Source organism: Protopterus annectens, chromosome 3.part0 (genome assembly GCF_019279795.1).
Source record: "Protopterus annectens isolate FY-2018-M chromosome 3.part0, PAN1.0, whole genome shotgun sequence".
In the NCBI taxonomy this organism is placed as follows: Eukaryota; Metazoa; Chordata; order Ceratodontiformes; family Protopteridae; genus Protopterus; species Protopterus annectens.
In genome coordinates this window covers 810,254,665-810,274,121 of record NC_056731.1, presented here as the reverse complement: position 1 = coordinate 810,274,121, position 19,457 = coordinate 810,254,665, and the positions used below count along the sequence as shown (strand labels likewise).

At 42.9% G+C, this 19,457-nt stretch overlaps 1 protein-coding gene across 2 annotated transcripts in view; it reads right to left on the bottom strand.

Annotated features, from left to right (window-relative positions):
- Positions 1–19,457, bottom strand: part of DUSP22 (dual specificity phosphatase 22) — a 938,178-nt gene that overhangs the window by 53,006 nt on the left and 865,715 nt on the right. Inside the window, exon 5 of one of the 2 annotated variants that reach the window (XM_044065151.1) lies at positions 5,922–5,996. The exons of the other annotated variant lie outside the window; for it this stretch is intronic. Coding sequence (XP_043921086.1) covers positions 5,922–5,996 — 75 coding nt within the window. The remainder of the gene's footprint in view (positions 1–5,921; positions 5,997–19,457) is intronic. 2 annotated transcript variants of the gene reach the window in all.

Below are 19,457 nucleotides of genomic sequence, written 5' to 3'. Positions count from 1 at the left end.
GGATAGATCTAGGATAGGATGCCAGGTGCCTTCTTTTTTTTTGGTACTAAGAAAAGTCTGGAATAGAAGCCCTGGCCTACCTACTGAGCAGGAACTGATTCTATTGCCCCCAGATATAACAGAGACAAAATTTGCTTTTCTACTTCTGCCCTTTGGTTTGGAGGAGTGTATGGGAATCTTTTGGGCACCAGAAAGGTGTGGAAAGAAAACCTGTGCCCTAGGGATACAGTTCTGAGTACCCATTTGTCGTCCGTGATGGTGGCCCAGACATTTGCAAAAATGGCCAACCTTTCCCCTAAAAGAAACTCCAAGCAGGAACAGGCAGAAGTTGGACAGTCATTGAGAATGCTTGGACTGAGATGTAGGCTTAGAACTTCCTGCCTTAGAAGTGGAAGCATGCCATCGCTTAGACCTTTGAGGGGGAGCCACCTGCCCCCTAGAAGATTTGTAACTTCTAGTCCTAAAACAGTTCTGTCTGCTGGTATCAGGAAACATCCAACTCCTAGAAGGGTAATTCCTGCTGAAGCAAGGAGGTTGAACTTGCAGAAAGTCTTTAACGGTTTGCATAGACTTGGCCTTATCTTCCATCTTTTTGAGCACTTCCTCTGCTTTGCTGCCAAAAAGACTGTCCTTATATAAGGGTACATCTAAAAGCTTAGACTTGACAGACTCTGGAAGGGGCTGTTCCCTGAGCCAAGCATGCCTTCTGATAACAGATCCAGTAGCTTCTACAAAGTTAAAACCACAATGTAATGAATGTTTATTGACAAGACTGGCAGAATTCAGCAAATCCTGCATATTCTTATTCTCCGCCAACAGAGGCACACTTGCAGTCTTTGACTTAATAGCCTTCAAGGTGTGCTGCTGATACTTACGCATATGAAAAAGGCAATCAGTAGACCTAATAGCAAGAGTGGCAGAGGTATAAACTTTTTTACCCCACCTATCTAGGTTCCTAGATTCCCTGTCAGATGGAACAGGATTCTTGGTAACAGTGGCCTTAACTCCTTTAGGCCCTTGAGAAATAACCTCTGGGTCAGCTAGCAGATTTCTAAAGAGAAACAAATGAGAATCAGGGACTCTACAGTACCTGTCAGGTTTCCTGGGAGCAGGAGGAACCGAATTTTCTAGAAAAACATCATCAACCACTTCCAACACTAGAAGAATAGCCAGAGGCTTATGCTGAGGCAAATCCCAAATCTCCCTGATCCCTTTTCTTAGATTGGGGAAAATCCTGACTTTCCCATTTAAAATGGTCCCTAAGAGTATTCAAAGTATCACCAAAAGAGAAATCCTCTGGAGGAGAAGCAGAAGGAATGGATTCCTCTCCATCTGAATCCTCAAAAGGAGAAAAAAACCTGAGAAACTTCCTCTTCATCAGCAGAAATGCTAGAAGTATCAGAACCTGAATATGATAAAACTTCTGGAGAGAAATCCCTACCCCTTTTTGAAGGAGGAGGCTGTGAACCCCTAATAAGAGTCAAAAGGTCATTAGCCATTTTAATCATTTGAGATTGAGGGGAACGTGAGGAAGGTGGAGCCTATTTCTTCACAGGCTTATGACTGGAGGATTTACCTGCAAGTCTGAAGGACTAGGGAGGCTTGGCCACTGCCAAAGTCGTGGTAGAGGTCGAAGGTATGAGCCTGCTGTCAGAACAGAGAACGGAGGCCTCGGAAACCCGCACCAGCTTAGCGGCTCCGGATCCAGCTAAAGAGGCGACAGGCGGAAGGTCAGAAGACAAAATGGAAGCCAGAGGCCTGGGGGACTCTGAAATGGTCTCAACCAAGGCCTGCGGTTGAAAATCCGCGGACTGCAGGGGCTGCAAAGGCGCCTCACTGTCTACCGCAGGGCTGACGAACAACTTAAGATCATCAGAAGACTTGAACCTTAGAAGTCTGTTGCGGTCCTTATCCTTACGCTTCTTAGGAATATCTGAAGCCTGAAGATCAGCGGATGCCATACCGTCTTAGGCCACACTCCAAAATGCTTACCTAAAAGCTTAGCCTAACGACAAATTGTAAGCGGATTAAAGGAAGCACAGAGATCACAATTAGGAACGTTGTGGTCAAGGCCTAAACAAATAATACAATAGGAATGAAAATCTCGATGGGGAATCTGCTTTCCACAGGCAAGACAATTATTAACTTTTTCTGACATTCGTTAAGGCAAGAAAAGAGGATCCCCACCAGGGTACTTAGCTGTAGTTGACTTCAACTTTGTAGTCGGAAATCAAAAAGGAAAACGGCCGACCGGCACTCGTGCAAAATTGCTTCTGCTTCGGGCTCCGTGGCAAGGAAGACTGAGGAAGTGATGTCGGCTGCCTCCTTCTGTATCAGACATTCTGACGTCCTTTACAATCAATGACAACCAATGTCATATTTACTTACCTTTGGTATTCTGACTGAGCGAGGGCTACCAGGAGCCAGATAACCCACTGGTTAGGACTGCAACAGTGAAACACGATGAACATCATGATACTATTGAACTGGGGCGGCTTGATTTGAGCACATATGGTGGCAAAAAGTATATAAATAAAAAAGCAAGAAAAATGGGAAAAGCAGCAAAGACAAAAGTCAAAAAATGAATTTGCAAAAGGGCTGAAGAAAGGAAGGGCTTTTTATGTACACAAAAGAAAAAAAAGAAGGTAGAGACAGAACTGAACAGCCTGAGTAAAGTTGGGAAGGAGATCACAGGAAACTGGTTAAAACAGACATACTGAATAATATTTTGCTTCAGTCTTTAAAAGGAAAGGAAAAGGTGGGTTCTATGGTGTCAGGACGGCATAGCAGAACTGGGAGGACAGTGGAGACACACTAAGATGGAGAGGATAGGAGGTAGAAAGGGAACTGTCTACCCTTAGATTGAATAAAGCATAAGGACCTGATGTCTTAAATGCCTTGGAAATCTGGCAGATACACTGTGTGACCCCAGATGGAGATTTGATGACCAGCTAATGCAACAATATGAGAGGACTGAAACTCAGCAAGTATGGTACCCTTGTACAAGGGTGAAAGGGCAGAAAAATATGAGGAATTACAGGTCTGTTAATAGTGGAAGGCAAACTCGTGGAACATATTCTGAGGGAAAGGTTGGTAGTATTTCTAGAGGGCAACAACCTCTGGGACAGCAACCAACACAAATTCTTGACTATAAGGAGCTGTCAGTCACACCTGTTCCTGTTTATCAGTAGGTTAGAAGTAAACACTATAAAGTAGCACTGATAAGCAGTGTAGCTGAACATCAGCAAGGCCTTTAGACTCTGTTCTACAAAGGGGGATAATAGGAATATTGAACAGGACAAGTTCAGGATCAAGTGTGAAGAAAATGATGGATGCATGGCTGAAGAGGACACAGGAGGTTGTGATGGGTGGAAACTGTCAGGAATTAAGAAAGTGATTAGTCGAGTACCAGTACTTTTCAGTGTGTTTGTTTCACATACATCTGAAGGAAAAGAGAACAAGATTAATCTCTTTGTTCATGTCACAAGAAAATTTGCAGCAGCACAGGATAGCGGAAAGGTTTTAGAGAAGGACTTGGAAAGGCCGAACAAGTAAGTAGAAAGGTGGCAGATGAGGTTCCACACAAACAAATGCAAAGTCCTGCACACAGGCCACAACAACCCTGGTGTGAAGTACCAGCTGTGGGCAATGCAATTGCTAGACTGGACTACCGCAATTAGAGGGGGGGGGGCAGCATGGCAGTGGCACAGAATACTGAGATGCATTTTCAGGAGATCGATTCCAAAACAAAAAAGGTAATGCTTCAAGCATGCCCAGATCAGACCATGCTCTGAGTACTGCATACAGTCCTGAAGGCCATATAAAGAAAGGGACATCAGGTTTGTGGATGGAATTCAGAGGAAAGCTACCAGAAATAGTCATGGGATGGAGGGAAAGGGATATGGCCAGAATATGCAGGAGCTAGGGCTCTTTTCTCCTGTGATTGGAAGAGACAAGGAAGGCATGACACTGGTGTACATAATCATATGAAGCAGATGGAAAGGTGTCTCACTGAAAAGGAAGGACAGAGGGGGAAGTAGAGGGCACAGGTTATAGGGACACTATTTCCTCATTCTCTGAAAGTGGTTTTTCAAAGCTGATTGTAGGGATACTGTTTCCTTGTTTTCTGAATGTAGTTTTTCAAAGCAGATTGTAGGGATACTATTTTTTCATACAGACAATCACAGACTCATGGAATGGGCTACTGCAATGGGTGTTGTACAAGAACACACAGACTCAGCTGCAGTTATAGCAGAATGAAGGAAAAGGCTATCCTGGGCAGATGACTATAAAGGTGAGATCTGCAATCTAACAGGACAGAAGTGCTTTCCCTGCATTCATTCATTACCAGCATTCCAGCATTGCTGAAAGCCATTCATTTAAATAGCAGAACTTTATTCAATATAGACACATTTTTGAAAAGTGCACATTTGTTTGCTCCTCTGCTTTGGTTTGGTAGGTACCTCATACCTCTCAAGTGTACCTCATTACGAGGAACGTACCTCATTTGGGGTCTTAAAAAGTTCATGTTCCTCAAAGTTCCTCAAAGTTCCACATTGAAAGACTCTGTCACACATTCAGTGTTAGGAATTTTTTTAAGTGAAATCCATTGTAAATAGAAGTGAATCATATTAATTCATTAAAAGATCTTCTTTATAAGTAAAACCAGTTTATTTTAACCAGCCTATGACCTTCCTAGTTGAAGTTGTTAGTAAGCCATTAGTATGTGTTCCACATTTTGCCCATTTGTTTCACATTATAAGGGCTCATGTTCCTCATTTTGGACATGGAAGGTTGAGAGCTATGAGGTACCTGCTGTGGGGGGACTGCCCAGGGTGCCAATTTTCCTAGCTACTGTCCTTCACACAGAGGCATTGAACGGGTGTGGGACAAACAGAAAAGTATAAGGAGGAAGGCAGGCATAGAGAGGAGGTAGAATGGGAAATGTGCTTAAACTGGCAAGCTACAGAAACTTGCAGTAGACTACGTGCACCTGCTGCCTCCTTTTGCTGTCAATGTAATTTAATTACCAAATAAAGAAAGTACTCCTTAGATCAGTGATGGCGAACCTATGACACGTGTGTCAGAGGTGACACACCACAACGTTTTGGGTGACACACCAGAGTTCAACAACATCCAAGTTACCAAAGAAACTGAATTAACAAAAATACGAGAATATGTGACCCTGCACTTATTTATTAAAACTCAGCAACAAAAAGTCATTAATTGGTGTTAATCAAATCAAATGCAATGTGTTCCATATTTTTTTTCACTTCAATTCAAAATTACTATTAAAAGTAGGGTAATTTTATGGTGCATTATTTTAAGCCCAATTATCAGTGCGCATATTGTTTTCTCTATTAAGTCACTGATTTTTCTTTTACTTTTATAATACACAGCAGCACATGTGATTGGACTATATATATTTTTTAAATAAATGAATATGTAAAGAATTGTTTCTCTTTTGTTCTGGGGGAGGGGGAGTGACATGCCAGCATAATCAAGATAGGCATTTTCCAAATTTTTGACACACTGAGCCCAAAAGGTTCGCCATCACTGCCTTAGTAATGGCTTACTGCCATTCAGACTGTCACTTCTTTCTGCCTCTCCAAGGCTGAACATGCAGACAAGCAAGCAGATACACATACAGACACACACAAACACACTGGGAAGCAGTGTATAGAACAAGAACCTCTCTTATACACTTACAAGTATTAAATTTCACTTACTACAGAAAAAAGCAGCGTTTAAGATGGACCTTAACATGCGTTTTACTGCTTAGTTTCTAAAATCAATGTACTCAGAAACATTTCACATTTGTGCTGAAATTACGGTACACTGTTCCTGACTGTACCACCGCATACATATACGCATTCCTGCTAACTCAAAAGAGCAATGAGCAGTAGAATAAATATACATACCAGTGAATAAGACAGCCCTCACGCTTTAGCCGACATTCATGAATGAACTGGATGCATTCTTTGAAATGGCTTATCCTGTATAGTGGATGAAATGAAGAGTCATGTTTTCCGTGAAGTTGTAAGGTGAAGATGAAAATATGACTTTAGGTCCCATGACAATAGTACAATAATAAAATAAATGAGCATATGCAGAAAAGAAAAATGGCATTCGTTCTAAGGTGATGCAGACGCAATTCTGTAATGTTTTAATTTCATTAGCATCAGAACCTTGCAGGAACTCAAGAAGCTGGAAATGCCAACCCGATAAGATATGGTTCTATCCTCTCATGAGACTTGCACATGAATATGATACCTATATAACCGGCTGTATTCAAAATGATCAATACACTCTGACAGTTTCTAAATAGCCATACTTTTTATTTTGATAAGTTTGTTATGCAGATGCATGTTTCTCCCTCAAGTGAAATACTGAAGTCTTCATTGCTATATATTCAAATAATCGAGCCAGACTATGGAACCACATCCCATACCTCTAAAATCCATCCACGATGCAAACTCATTTAAAACAAAAACAAAACGTAACCTATCAAATCAATGGATCTGCTTCTGTACATCTCCAGGATAAATGCTACTAACAGTTGTTTATAGAGGCATGCAGAAAACATATGAGGAGTACTACAGTCTGTCCTACTTCTTGACTTATAAAGACATCTTGCACATAATCATTTAACCATGTGATGTGTCCTGCAACCATGTAAAGTGTTGAGTGTCTTTTATTAATTCTCTGTCAAGGATGGGTTTCAGTGTTACTGTCATTTGTCTTCACACACGCACACACACACACACACACACACACACACACACACACACACACACACACACACACACACACACACACACACACACACACACGTTAAGCAAGAAACCTAAGAAACAAAGACTTATGAACATGAGCATTTATTATACAATTATTATATAACGTTTATGCAGCTCTGAAATTCTTTCACATAGTGAATTTGATTTTCATTAACAGCAACACCAAATATCATTAATTATTCCTTCTATGACCTTCCTAAAGCCTCATCTCAAACAACAAAAGCTGATTAAGTTTACTGTTCACTTCAAAAGGAGGGACACAATACTGGCATGAAATATGAAATAGGTGAGTAGTCTCCTTACCTGATGATTTTGGGAAGGGTTTTCTTCAGAATGCTTAGGTACATATTTCTCCAAAGGAACCTCCCTAGCATTCCACTAAAAACGTACTTACTACCCACCTTCCACATACCGTCTCAAAGGTGACATACATTTGGCAGCATTGCATTTAATTGTGTGGCAAACAGTATGAACTTAAGGATATTCAACTTCTCAAAAGTGGCCTAAACACTATCTCCATGAAGCCAAAAACTCTAGTTGGAAGTTCAGTCTGAGTCGAGGTGTCTGCCAGGATATATAATTCTCCCATTATCTATAACAGAGAAAACATCACAAGAGGCGATATGCTCCCACGGATGGAGAGCTTCCCTTTAAACTAATTAATGGCAAGTTTCTGTTTATTAGAGATAGTGTACAGTCACCAGAATGCCCAATCATCAAAGGGATAGACATGGATATCAGGATTGTTTCTGTAGCATCAAGACTAGCAGCACAACCCTCAGTTTGTGAAGATCGATGTGAAGAGATACTTCATTAAATTCCTGTTTAATTTCACCTCTCTCTTCCTTCTAGCCCACTGTACACATGTTCACTAACCCTAATTGCAACTGAATGGCAATACGTGCCTGGAAGTTAAAAGTTACAAGCAAGCTGCATCCTGTAGCTCTCTGTTGGATTCATTCAGTTTCTACTTGGAAACTATGTGACTGAGCAAGTCCTTTAACAAGGCAGTGCTCCTGCGTCACTCCTGAAAAGAGGCCTTGTCTTAAAAGGGCTTTCCTGATAAAAAAATAAATTTAAATAAATAAAATAAACCCTTACCCATTCCCATGATCCACATATGTTCCCTATGTGGGCAATAGGCAAGCAGACCATTCAAACACCAAGGACAGTATTACTTCTTCTGCATCACATTTCTTCTAATCTCTTCTCAGTCCAACTGTCTACATTTAAGCATACAGAAATAGTGAAATGTGTGGAAGGGTGAAGCAGTTTCAAAAGTAGTGGTGCGAGGTTTAGCTCTACCAATGTTATAATAGCAGTGTGAAGCTCTAAAGTGAAACCTTTATGAAACTTTTAGCTGGAAAATGTACGACTTCACTAAATGCCCACCTGCCCTCATCAGCCAAATGCCATTGTCTCTCATCCAACCATATTAACTAACCTGAACTTAAATCATTCTCCCTTTCTCGTACTTGTAACAATCTTACTGTCCCTGATATGGGATATCCTACTCCACCAATCCAAGCTTATCACTCACATAAACTTCTTCCAACTACTCAAACTCCGTCTTTCATCCTTTACTGCTCTCACCTATCCTATAATCCCCACTTAGAAAACACACAGCTGTAATTATCATTCAGACATCTCAGTTTCTAAATTAAACTTGTCTTGAATTATTATAAATAAGGTATATTACAACTCTATATATTCTTTATATTTTTGTTACATAATAATGGTATTTCACAGTTGTGCATTTTCATTATAGACTTTCTATCTCTCACAAAATACAATTCTGACTTTCTTTGTATTCCTGAGCTGAAACTGGTCACTTCTGATCAGAGCTCTACCCCAGTAAACACATTTTACATAAATAACATAACATTATTAGTTTAGTTGCCCAACAGTATATTCTATATACTATTATATCAAATGGATTTCTGTTAATAGTTTCATTTACTGTGTTCATCTGTTTCATCTGTCTTCTACCATTTTTGGGTCTTATGTACTTTCTATAATTTCTTCTTTTCATCTGTGTTAATATGGCTGACTATTTTTTATTAAACCAAACGAGTGCTCCCTTAGATAATGCTCCTTTAAACAGGGCATCCTCTTGGTTCTGTATGTCTTGCTCTTTCCCTGGTACAATTCTAACCGGACTTTCATACGAGTCTACTACAGAATGTTCCAAAACATCACCCTATGATTTACCTTCTCCACATGCATCCTACTCCATCTGCTATATAACACCATCTAAGAAATCATTGACCCATTATGTCGTGATATTGCTTGTATTGGAGTTTCTAGACTAAATCATTCACTTCACATTTGGTATATCACTTTGATTTCTATTAGTTTCACTTCCACATCGATAAACTTATTTTTCTATTGCATTCCATTTTTCCGCTCTTATTTTTTACTGTGAAATTTACCATATCCGGCTGCTTTATGTACATTTCTCTTCAAATATCTTTGGAGTTATATTTTTCATATGTATTTGTATGGCTTTTTTCTCTGGATAAATATCACACAACATCAGATCTCTTTTTCTTTCCAATGTCTATGGTTGTTTTTGTAACTTTCAATACCCTTTCTCTGTTGCTTCCTTTTACACGTGGTCCAAAGTTTCTACATCTGGGTAATGTTTTCTCCAATCTGTTGCAGTGAGGATCCTAGCATTATTATCTGTAGCTTTTAACAGTTTCTCTCTTGCACATATTTTTCTTTCCTATAATTTCTTTCTTGCTTTTGTGTGGGAATTCTGTGTCTGTTGCATAATAGTTATGATGCACACACTCTTTTCTATAAGAGTCCACTTATTGGCTTTATGCCTCTTGCCTTTATCCTTTTTGTGTAAGCTGTTGTTGTCACACACACTTATTATGACTGTGAGGGGTGAGCAATGGCTGCAAAACTCAATACGTTTGACAGTTTTGTAGCAACAAACAAATATGGAAAGAATAATCCTACTGTCAGCTATGCAAATTAAAAAAAAAATCACTGTAACAGTGTAATGCACTGATCATATATCTGACCAGTTTTCTTTGTAAAATCACAGAGTCATAATTGAACCCATCTAAAATGGCACAGGGGACTTGCATCTTTTGGAAATGGAGCAGTTTATATTTGGTTATGGGGAGCTCTTGCCTTTGAATCTTGTGTCATTCTTTCAAGAAATAACACCAGCACTTGAAGGGCTGACAGTGAATACTGCCTATCCTGATGATAAGGCATTCCACACACTTGGCAAATTTCTTCTTCTTTCGGCTTTTCCTGGTTAGGGGTCACCACAACGGATCACCTGTCCGTTCATGATTGGCAGTGGAGTTTTACAGTATCAAGTTGCCAGCCTGGCACCCAACCTTCCACAGAAGGCACACACACACACACACACACACACACACACACACACACACACACACACACACACACACGCCTAGGGTCAATTTAGAGTGTCCAATCCACCTACAGCATGTTTTGGGATGTGGGAGGAAACCAGAGCACCCGGAGGAAACCCACGCGACCACAGGGAGGACATGCAGACTCCACACAGAAGGCACCCCAGCCACGGATCAAACCAGAGAACCTCTTGCTGTGAGGTGGTAACGCTAACCGCTGCACCACCATGGCCACCCACACAATTGGCAAACTAAATGCAGTAAATGTCAATCCAGATATAATTCACTTGGCAAAATAAAAAGTTATGTCTTGCCATAACTTGGCGTCTGTGTTGTCTTCCTTCATTCACCCTCAAGACACAGTCTCTGATCCGGCTCGGCCACTTCCACAGACTTGGATCCAACTATCAAGCTCCTCCCTCATACCTACAATGCCCTGCATCCACCCAACTACCTCAGATTGAGTTTGCCAAACCAGACATGCCACTCTTAGACATCAAAGATTGGCAGAAGAGGCTCAAACATAGAACATAACAGTCCTGAGATCATCCAGGTTCCTCAAGAAGAAAAGCAGGGGGATGGTTGGGTGGGGAAGTGAGGAAGAATGAGTGATGACAACACAGATGCCAAGTTATGGTAAGACATAACTTTTTAATCTGACACGGTCTCCTTCATTCACCTTCATGCAGGGTCAGAGTCCCCAGATATGAGAAACTTGAGTGACCCTCATGGAAGGACATGCTGGACCACCATTAAGTCGAATTAAGCCATGCTCCTGCAAACATCATCTAACTTGTAGTGGGACACAAATGTGTGATTATTAGACCAAGTGGCTACTGCAAAAATGTCATCAATAGAAGTTCTGCCACAGAAAACTGAGAAAGTAGCCATAGTTCTCATAGAATGCGCCTTAGGAGGTTTAAGTCAATGTAATCCTCTAGATGAAAAAATGAAAGAGATGCATTCTGAAATGCATTTTGCTAAGGTACTTTTTGATACCACTTGACCAAGTCTATTTGGAGAAAAAGCTATAAAAATCTGATCAGACTTTCTTTGCTGTTTGGTTCTGTGCACATAAAAATGGAGCTGTCTATGAATTTCTAAGAGGTGGAGGGTGTACTCCCCTTTGTTAGAAAAATTGGAAAAGTCTGATTGATACTGCTTTCTGTAGCTACCTTAGGCATAAAAGGATGGATTAGTATGTACAAACACTCTATGGGACAAGATATAAGGGGGGGGTAAGAAGACGAGCCTGAAGCTCAGAAATCCTCTAGGCAGAAGTCACAGCCACCAAGATAGCCGTTTTCCAGACAGAAACTTTATGTCACAAGTAGCCGCAGGTTAAAAGGGGCTCTGTGTCAATGCCTGCAGTACCAAAGTAATGCCCAAGGAGAAGAATCCCTAATGGCGGACCTTAATACTCTGGAATTACAGATAAACCCACTAAACTAGGTATAAATCCCTATGTCACAAGATGGGTTTGTTAACTGGCTCACTGACAGAACCCACACTGTGAAAATAACAGACTCCAAATCCGACTTCAGACCAGTGACAAGTGGAGTACCACAGGGTTCAGTCCTGGGTCCTCTCCTGTTTGGTATCTACTTCTCTGAAGAACAGGCTAACACAGAAGGTCTTTGGCTAATGAAGTTAGCAGATGACTGCAAACTAGGAGCTATAATTGAAACTCCTAACGATGTGGACGTTCTACAAAAGGGCCTCACTGAGACAGATGCCTGGTGTCAAAACCATGGCCTCAAGCTCAATGCCAAAAAGTGCATTGTCATCCCCCCTGGTAAAAACTGTGTACCCATGAGCTACCACATAGGTAGTAGTCTACTTAACACCAAAAGTGTGATAAGACACCTTGGGACACAGGTGGACAGTAGTCTCTCCTTTGATAATCACATTGCCACAGCAGTCAAGAAATCCTTCTATGTGGCACACCTAATCACAAAAGGCTTCTCATCCAGGAAAAAAGAGGTCATTGTTCCCCTCTACTCATCACTCATTAGACCCATTATAGAGTACAATGCCTCTTTTGGTATGTACCTCACAAGACATCTACAACAACTGGAAAGGCTGCAGAAATACCTCACAAAGAAGATTACTGGCCTCAAATAGATGCCCTACACAGACCGTCTCAAAAAAACTCCAGCATTACTCCGTCGCATATCACCTACTCAGAGGCAATCACTGCCTAACATACAAAGCTATGTCAAACCCAGAGCTGTTGGACATGCTCCACATTAAAGAAATCCCAATCCCTCCGAGCTACATGCTCTAGGGACCTAAACCTTTTCTCCACAATAAACAGAACATGCTGGAGGGATAGATTCGTGTCCCAGAGACTTCCCATACTCTGGAACAAACTACCTATCTATATCAAACAAAGCTCCTCATTAGTACTCGTCAAGAAAAAATCTTGATGATTGGATGGGAAATAGGAAATTCACACCGGGGATCACTTCTGTGGCTCTGCTTGACAGGGGCACAGGAAAATAATTTTCTTGGGTACCTTTTTGGTTAGGCTTCTATAGGCCCTAGGGCCAATACCCTAGTACCTACCTATGAACCTATGATAATAAGAAAATACCCTTCATGAAGGATTTCTACAATCTGAACATGAACAAGAAATGTGATTGACTTGCTGCATGAAAATTAGAAATAGCAGCTAACTGCAACTTAATAGTGGAAAAGCTAGCACCATTGTTAAAAAGAGTATTGAGAAATAGTAACACATCTGACACAGGTGGTGAGAAAGGGTCATTGTTCCTGTTAGTGGCCCAAATAATGAACTTCTTCCACTTGCTGTTGTAGACTTTCTTACTGTAAGTCTTTTGTGAAGCTAAAAGAATTTTAAGGACCGGCGACTGAAGTTTGGACTGTCTAAGGTCAGAAGTGGAGAAACCAAGTGGTCAATTTCAGGGTTCAAAGGCTGGGGTGTTGTATCTCTGACAGGTAAGAGAGAAGATCCTGAGTGGGTTCCAGTATCTGAGAAGGATACTTCAGATGAGACCAAAGAAAGGGGAACCACACTTGGCGAGGCCAGAAAAGGGCAAGAAGAATGGCTGAACTCTTCAACCTGGTTGTCTTCTGAAGAAACTTGGGGATGAGTGGGAGAGGATAGTAAGCATACAGAAGACCTGGGGGCCAATTGTGGACCATAGCATCCCTCGGGGACACACCCAGAGGGGGGATCAGAGTGGAAAACTTGCTGCACTTGTTGGTGAGGAATAAGCAAAGAGGTCGCAGGAAGGTTGTCTCCAACTGCTGAAGATCATGTTCACTACTGATTGGTTGAGGGACCACTCATGTGGAATCAGAAGAGACCTGCTGAGTCTGTCGCCAAATGGCTGGTTTTTCCTGGAATATGCATTGCAACTAGAAGGCGGTCTGAAGACATCACCGCCTCCCACACTCTCATGGCCTCCCTGCATAGGGGTAAGAATGGGTTCCTCCTTGATTGTTGATGTACCAGACAACTGACATGTTATCGGTCTGTACTGCAATAGTCCCCAGAGGGGGAACATCCCGAAAGGCTTGCAACATTAGGAGGATACCTCTCACTTCTAGGACACCGATATGCAACTTGGTCTCATGAGGCGACCACGTGCCTTGGACCATCTTCCCATTGTAATACCCCCCTGAACTGGGAAGCATCCATGGTCAATGTGGCTATTGAGGGATTGTTCAAAAATGGTCTGCCAAGGATAACATTGCTTGACTGAATCCACCAATTGACATGACGCCTACAGATGCAAGAGGACAGGAGCTGAGACAGGATGGACCATTGATTGGCTAGAGACTATTGTAGAACCCGTATGAAAAACCTGGCTAGGGGAACTAACAGGATGGCTGCAGACATAGACTTCAGGACCTGCAGGATCATTTGAGCCATGGGAGCTGGTAGTGCTAAAAGTTGTTGTACCTGATTCCTCAGAATGGTTACTTGGTGTAGAGGGAGAGAAGCTATTTGATCTCTTGTGTTGAGTTGCATGTCTATGAACTCCAAATTCTGTACCAGAAAGAGGATGGACTTGCTCATGTTTATGGTGATGCCCAGTGTGGGTGCTAACTGGAGTAAGTAATCCCTGGCTTGGATCAGTCGATGCTTTGTGGGAGTGGTTAGGAGCCAATTGTCCAAATATGGAAACACTTTGAAACCTTTGAGCTTCAGGTGAGTGGCTACCACTGCCATGCATCTGGTGAACATCCAGGGGAATGTGGTGAGACAAAAGGCCAGTGCTCTGAACTGATAGTGATTGGCTCACAACCGGAAGTGCAAATATCTCCTGGAGCGCTGGTCTATTTTGATGTGATAGTACGTGTCCTTGAGATCTATAGAGCACATACAGTCGTCCTGAAACAGCAGCAGAATGGACCGAACCATAACCATTCAGAACATATTCGTCTAACTTGCTGAGATCTAGAAGTGGTTTTAGGTCCCCTGTCTTATTCAGCATGAAAGCAAGAGTAGGTTCTGAATCCTCTTTGTTCGGTTAGAAACTCCTGGATGACTCTCATTTGCAACAGCTACTGAATTTCCTGCGCTGCCTGCTTCCTTTGACCAGATAGCATGTTGGGAAGGGGTTTGTATTGTGAAGGCGGAAGGGAAAAGGGAATATAATAACCTCTGGATACCCTGCTTAGCACCCAGTGGTTTTGAGTTAATTTGGTCCAGGCTTCAGGATGCAAAGCTAATCGTCCTCCAACTGCTTCCAGAGCTGGGACAGTCAAGCAGCGCTGGTAGAACTTATCAGAAGGGGGTTCCTTAAAGCCCTGGTTCTGCGGACCTTGTCTGCCTCTAGGGTGGCATCTACCATCAGGCCCTCCTCCTATGACTCTAGAAAAGGGTTTCCCACACGGGTCCTGGAAAGGCCCTTGAGATTTGCAAAACCACAGTTTCTTATCCCCACGCTGGTTCCCGGAAAAGAACCTCTGAGGGGTAGAAAACTTTATTCCAATAGCTGAAAGCATCTTCCCATCCTTTTAGCTGTGGGTAAGAATGTCTCTAACCGATGGCCCAAAAAGGGAGAAGCCATTGTGGGGGCATTAACAAATGGCGCCTTAAAGGGCCCCTCAAAAAATCACATACCCTTATTCAGGCATGTCTCCTTAGGGAAAGTCCTGAACTGGCTGATAATGAGGTACCCTCTGTAGAATGGGAGATCAACCTCATCAAGGAATTGGCAGTAGATGAGAGAGTGGTCAGCTTGGGAGAAACTTTCTTAAATTCCTTCATAGGCATGGCCTCAGAGAGACTGACAATTCTTTAATCAGGTCCGTCTGAAGCAGAGTAAAATGAATTAGATAATTCAACGAACTCAGCACAAAGGTTGCCAAGGCATAAACGCGCTTCCCTATTTTGTCCAATACTCTGGACTCCTTGTTTGGTGGATGAACACTGGGAGATTTTTCTGCCAGTTCTTTCTTTGTGGCTGCTGCCACCATGATAGCACTGATCATAGGACCAATACTCTAATGTTATCTGTCTGTAAGGAGCACTAAGAACCTATCAGGCTGCTTGGGAACAGGCTCGATGGTGTCCGGTTCCTTCCATGCATGGCAAGACATTAAGTCCAAGAGGGCATCTGCTGAGGAGGTAATCCAGGATGTAGATGGGCCCATCCCAATCGCTTCCAAGAGAACTGACTCCACAGAAGAAGGAGGTTGGGCAGACCACCCACCATTCTACTGTAGGATCTCCAATATGTCTTCGAAGGACACATCTTCAGGTGGGGATTAGGGGGACCCTTCCCCCCCTCATCAAAGTCAGTATCACCAGTTAAGGACTTCAAGGGGGAGTTCATGTGCCTCCTTTTACACATCCTCTTCCAAGCAACTTCTTCAGTTGGGTATTCTGGGGAAGTATCAGATGAAGGGAATCCTTCCTGAGCAAGGAAATCTTGGAGGCTGCTAGGGATGGAAGGACTTGCGGCAGGACAAGATAGACTAAGACCTGGATCTGATGGAGGTACAGGGGCAGACTGAGTTACCTGTACAGTTGAATCTCCAACCTGGGAGAAAACCCTCTATGCTAGTTGAAAGACCGAAGGATCTGGTGAAGCCCTAACCAGTTCTCCCAGAGCCAAAACTACCAAGGAAAAGGCTTACACCAGATGCATGGCTCCCAGAAGGGATTGGACCATAGCTCTAGTGCTGAAGCACCCAAGAGAAGGAATGGTTCAGTACCTACCTATGAACCTATGATAATAAGAAAATACCCTTCATGAAGGATTTCTACAATCTGAACATGAACAAGAAATGTGATTGACTTGCTGCATGAAAATTAGAAATAGCAGCTAACTGCAACTTAATAGTGGAAAAGCTAGCACCATTGTTAAAAAGAGTATTGAGAAATAGTAACACATCTGACACAGGTGGTGAGAAAGGGTCATTGTTCCTGTTAGTGGCCCAAATAATGAACTTCTTCCACTTGCTGTTGTAGACTTTCTTACTGTAAGTCTTTTGTGAAGCTAAAAGAATTTTAAGGACCGGCGACTGAAGTTTGGACTGTCTAAGGTCAGAAGTGGAGAAACCAAGTGGTCAATTTCAGGGTTCAAAGGCTGGGGTGTTGTATCTCTGACAGGTAAGAGAGAAGATCCCGAGTGGGTTCCAGTATCTGAGAAGGATACTTCAGATGAGACCAAAGAAAGGGGAACCACACTTGGCGAGGCCAGAAAAGGGCAAGAAGAATGGCTGAACTCTTCAACCTGGTTGTCTTCTGAAGAAACTTGGGGATGAGTGGGAGAGGATAGTAAGCATACAGAAGACCTGGGGGCCAATTGTGGACCATAGCATCCCTCGGGGACACACCCAGAGGGGGGATCAGAGTGGAAAACTTGCTGCACTTGTTGGTGAGGAATAAGCAAAGAGGTCGCAGGAAGGTTGTCTCCAACTGCTGAAGATCATGTTCACTACTGATTGGTTGAGGGACCACTCATGTGGAATCAGAAGAGACCTGCTGAGTCTGTCGCCAAATGGCTGGTTTTCCCTGGAATATGCATTGCAACTAGAAGGCGGTCTGAAGACATCACCGCCTCCCACACTCTCATGGCCTCCCTGCATAGGGGTAAGAATGGGTTCCTCCTTGATTGTTGATGTACCAGACAACTGACATGTTATCGGTCTGTACTGCAATAGTCCCCAGAGGGGGAACATCCCGAAAGGCTTGCAACATTAGGAGGATACCTCTCACTTCTAGGACACCGATATGCAACTTGGTCTCATGAGGCGACCACGTGCCTTGGACCATCTTCCCATTGTAATACCCCCCTGAACTGGGAAGCATCCATGGTCAATGTGGCTATTGAGGGATTGTTCAAAAATAGTCTGCCAAGGATAACATTGTTTGACTGAATCCACCAATTGACATGACGCCTACAGATGCAAAAGGACAGGAGCTGAGACAGGATGGACCATTGATTGGCTAGAGACTATTGTAGAACCCGTATGAAAAACCTGGCTAGGGGAACTAACAGGATGGCTGCAGACATAGACTTCAGGACCTGCAGGATCATTTGAGCCATGGGAGCTGGTAGTGCTAAAAGTTGTTGTACCTGATTCCTCAGAATGGTTACTTGGTGTAGAGGGAGAGAAGCTATTTGATCTCTTGTGTTGAGTTGCATGTCTATGAACTCCAAATTCTGTACCAGAAAGAGGTTGGACTTGCTCGTGTTTATGGTGATGCCCAGTGTGGGTGCTAACTGGAGTAAGTAATCCCTGGCTTGGATCAGTCGATGCTTTGTGGGAGTGGTTAGGAGCCAATTGTCCAAATATGGAAACACTTTGAAACCTTTGAGCTTCAGGTGAGTGGCTACCACTGCCATGCATCTGGTGAACATCCAGGGGAATGTGGTGAGACAAAAGGCCAGTGCTCTGAACTGATAGTGATTGGCTCACAACCGGAAGTGCAAATATCTCCTGGAGCGCTGGTCTATTTTGATGTGATAGTACGTGTCCTTGAGATCTATAGAGCACATACAGTCGTCCTGAAACAGCAGCAGAATGGACCGAACCATAACCATTCAGAACATATTCATCTAACTTGCTGAGATCTAGAAGTGGTTTTAGGTCCCCTGTCTTATTCAGCATGAAAGCAAGAGTAGGTTCTGAATCCTCTTTGTTCGGTTAGAAACTCCTGGATGACTCTCATTTGCAACAGCTACTGAATTTCCTGCGCTGCCTGCTTCCTTTGACCAGATAGCATGTTGGGAAGGGGTTTGTATTGTGAAGGCGGAAGGGAAAAGGGAATATAATAACCTCTGGATACCCTGCTTAGCACCCAGTGGTTTTGAGTTAATTTGGTCCAGGCTTCAGGATGCAAAGCTAATCATCCTCCAACTGCTTCCAGAGCTGGGACAGTCAAGCAGCGCTGGTAGAACTTATCAGAAGGGGGTTCCTTAAAGCCCTGGTTCTGCGGACCTTGTCTGCCTCTAGGGTGGCATCTACTATCAGGCCCTCCTCCTATGACTCTAGAAAAGGGTTTCCCACACGGGTCCTGGAAAGGCCCTTGAGATTTGCAAAACCACAGTTTCTTATCCCCACGCTGGTTCCCGGAAAAGAACCTCTGAGGGGTAGAAAACTTTATTCCAATAGCTGAAAGCGTCTTCCCATCCTTTTAGCTGTGGGTAAGAATGTCTCTAACCGATGGCCCAAAAAGGGAGAAGCCATTGTGGGGGCATTAACAAATGGCGCCTTAAAGGGCCCCTCAAAAAATCACATACCCTTATTCAGGCATGTCTCCTTAGGGAAAGTCCTGAACTGGCTGATAATGAGGTGCCCTCTGTAGAATGGGAGATCAACCTCATCAAGGAATTGGCAGTAGATGAGAGAGTGGTCAGCTTGGGAGAAACTTTCTTAAATTCCTTCATAGGCATGGCCTCAGAGAGACTGACAATTCTTTAATCAGGTCCGTCTGAAGCAGAGTAAAATGAATTAGATAATTCAACGAACTCAGCACAAAGGTTGCCAAGGCATAAACGCGCTTCCCTATTTTGTCCAATACTCTGGACTCCTTGTTTGGTGGATGAACACTGGGAGATTTTTCTGCCAGTTCTTTCTTTGTGGCTGCTGCCACCATGATAGCACTGATCATAGGACCAATACTCTAATGTTATCTGTCTGTAAGGAGCACTAAGAACCTATCAGGCTGCTTGGGAACAGGCTCGATGGTGTCCGGTTCCTTCCATGCATGGCAAGACATTAAGTCCAAGAGGGCATCTGCTGAGGAGGTAATCCAGGATGTAGATGGGCCCAT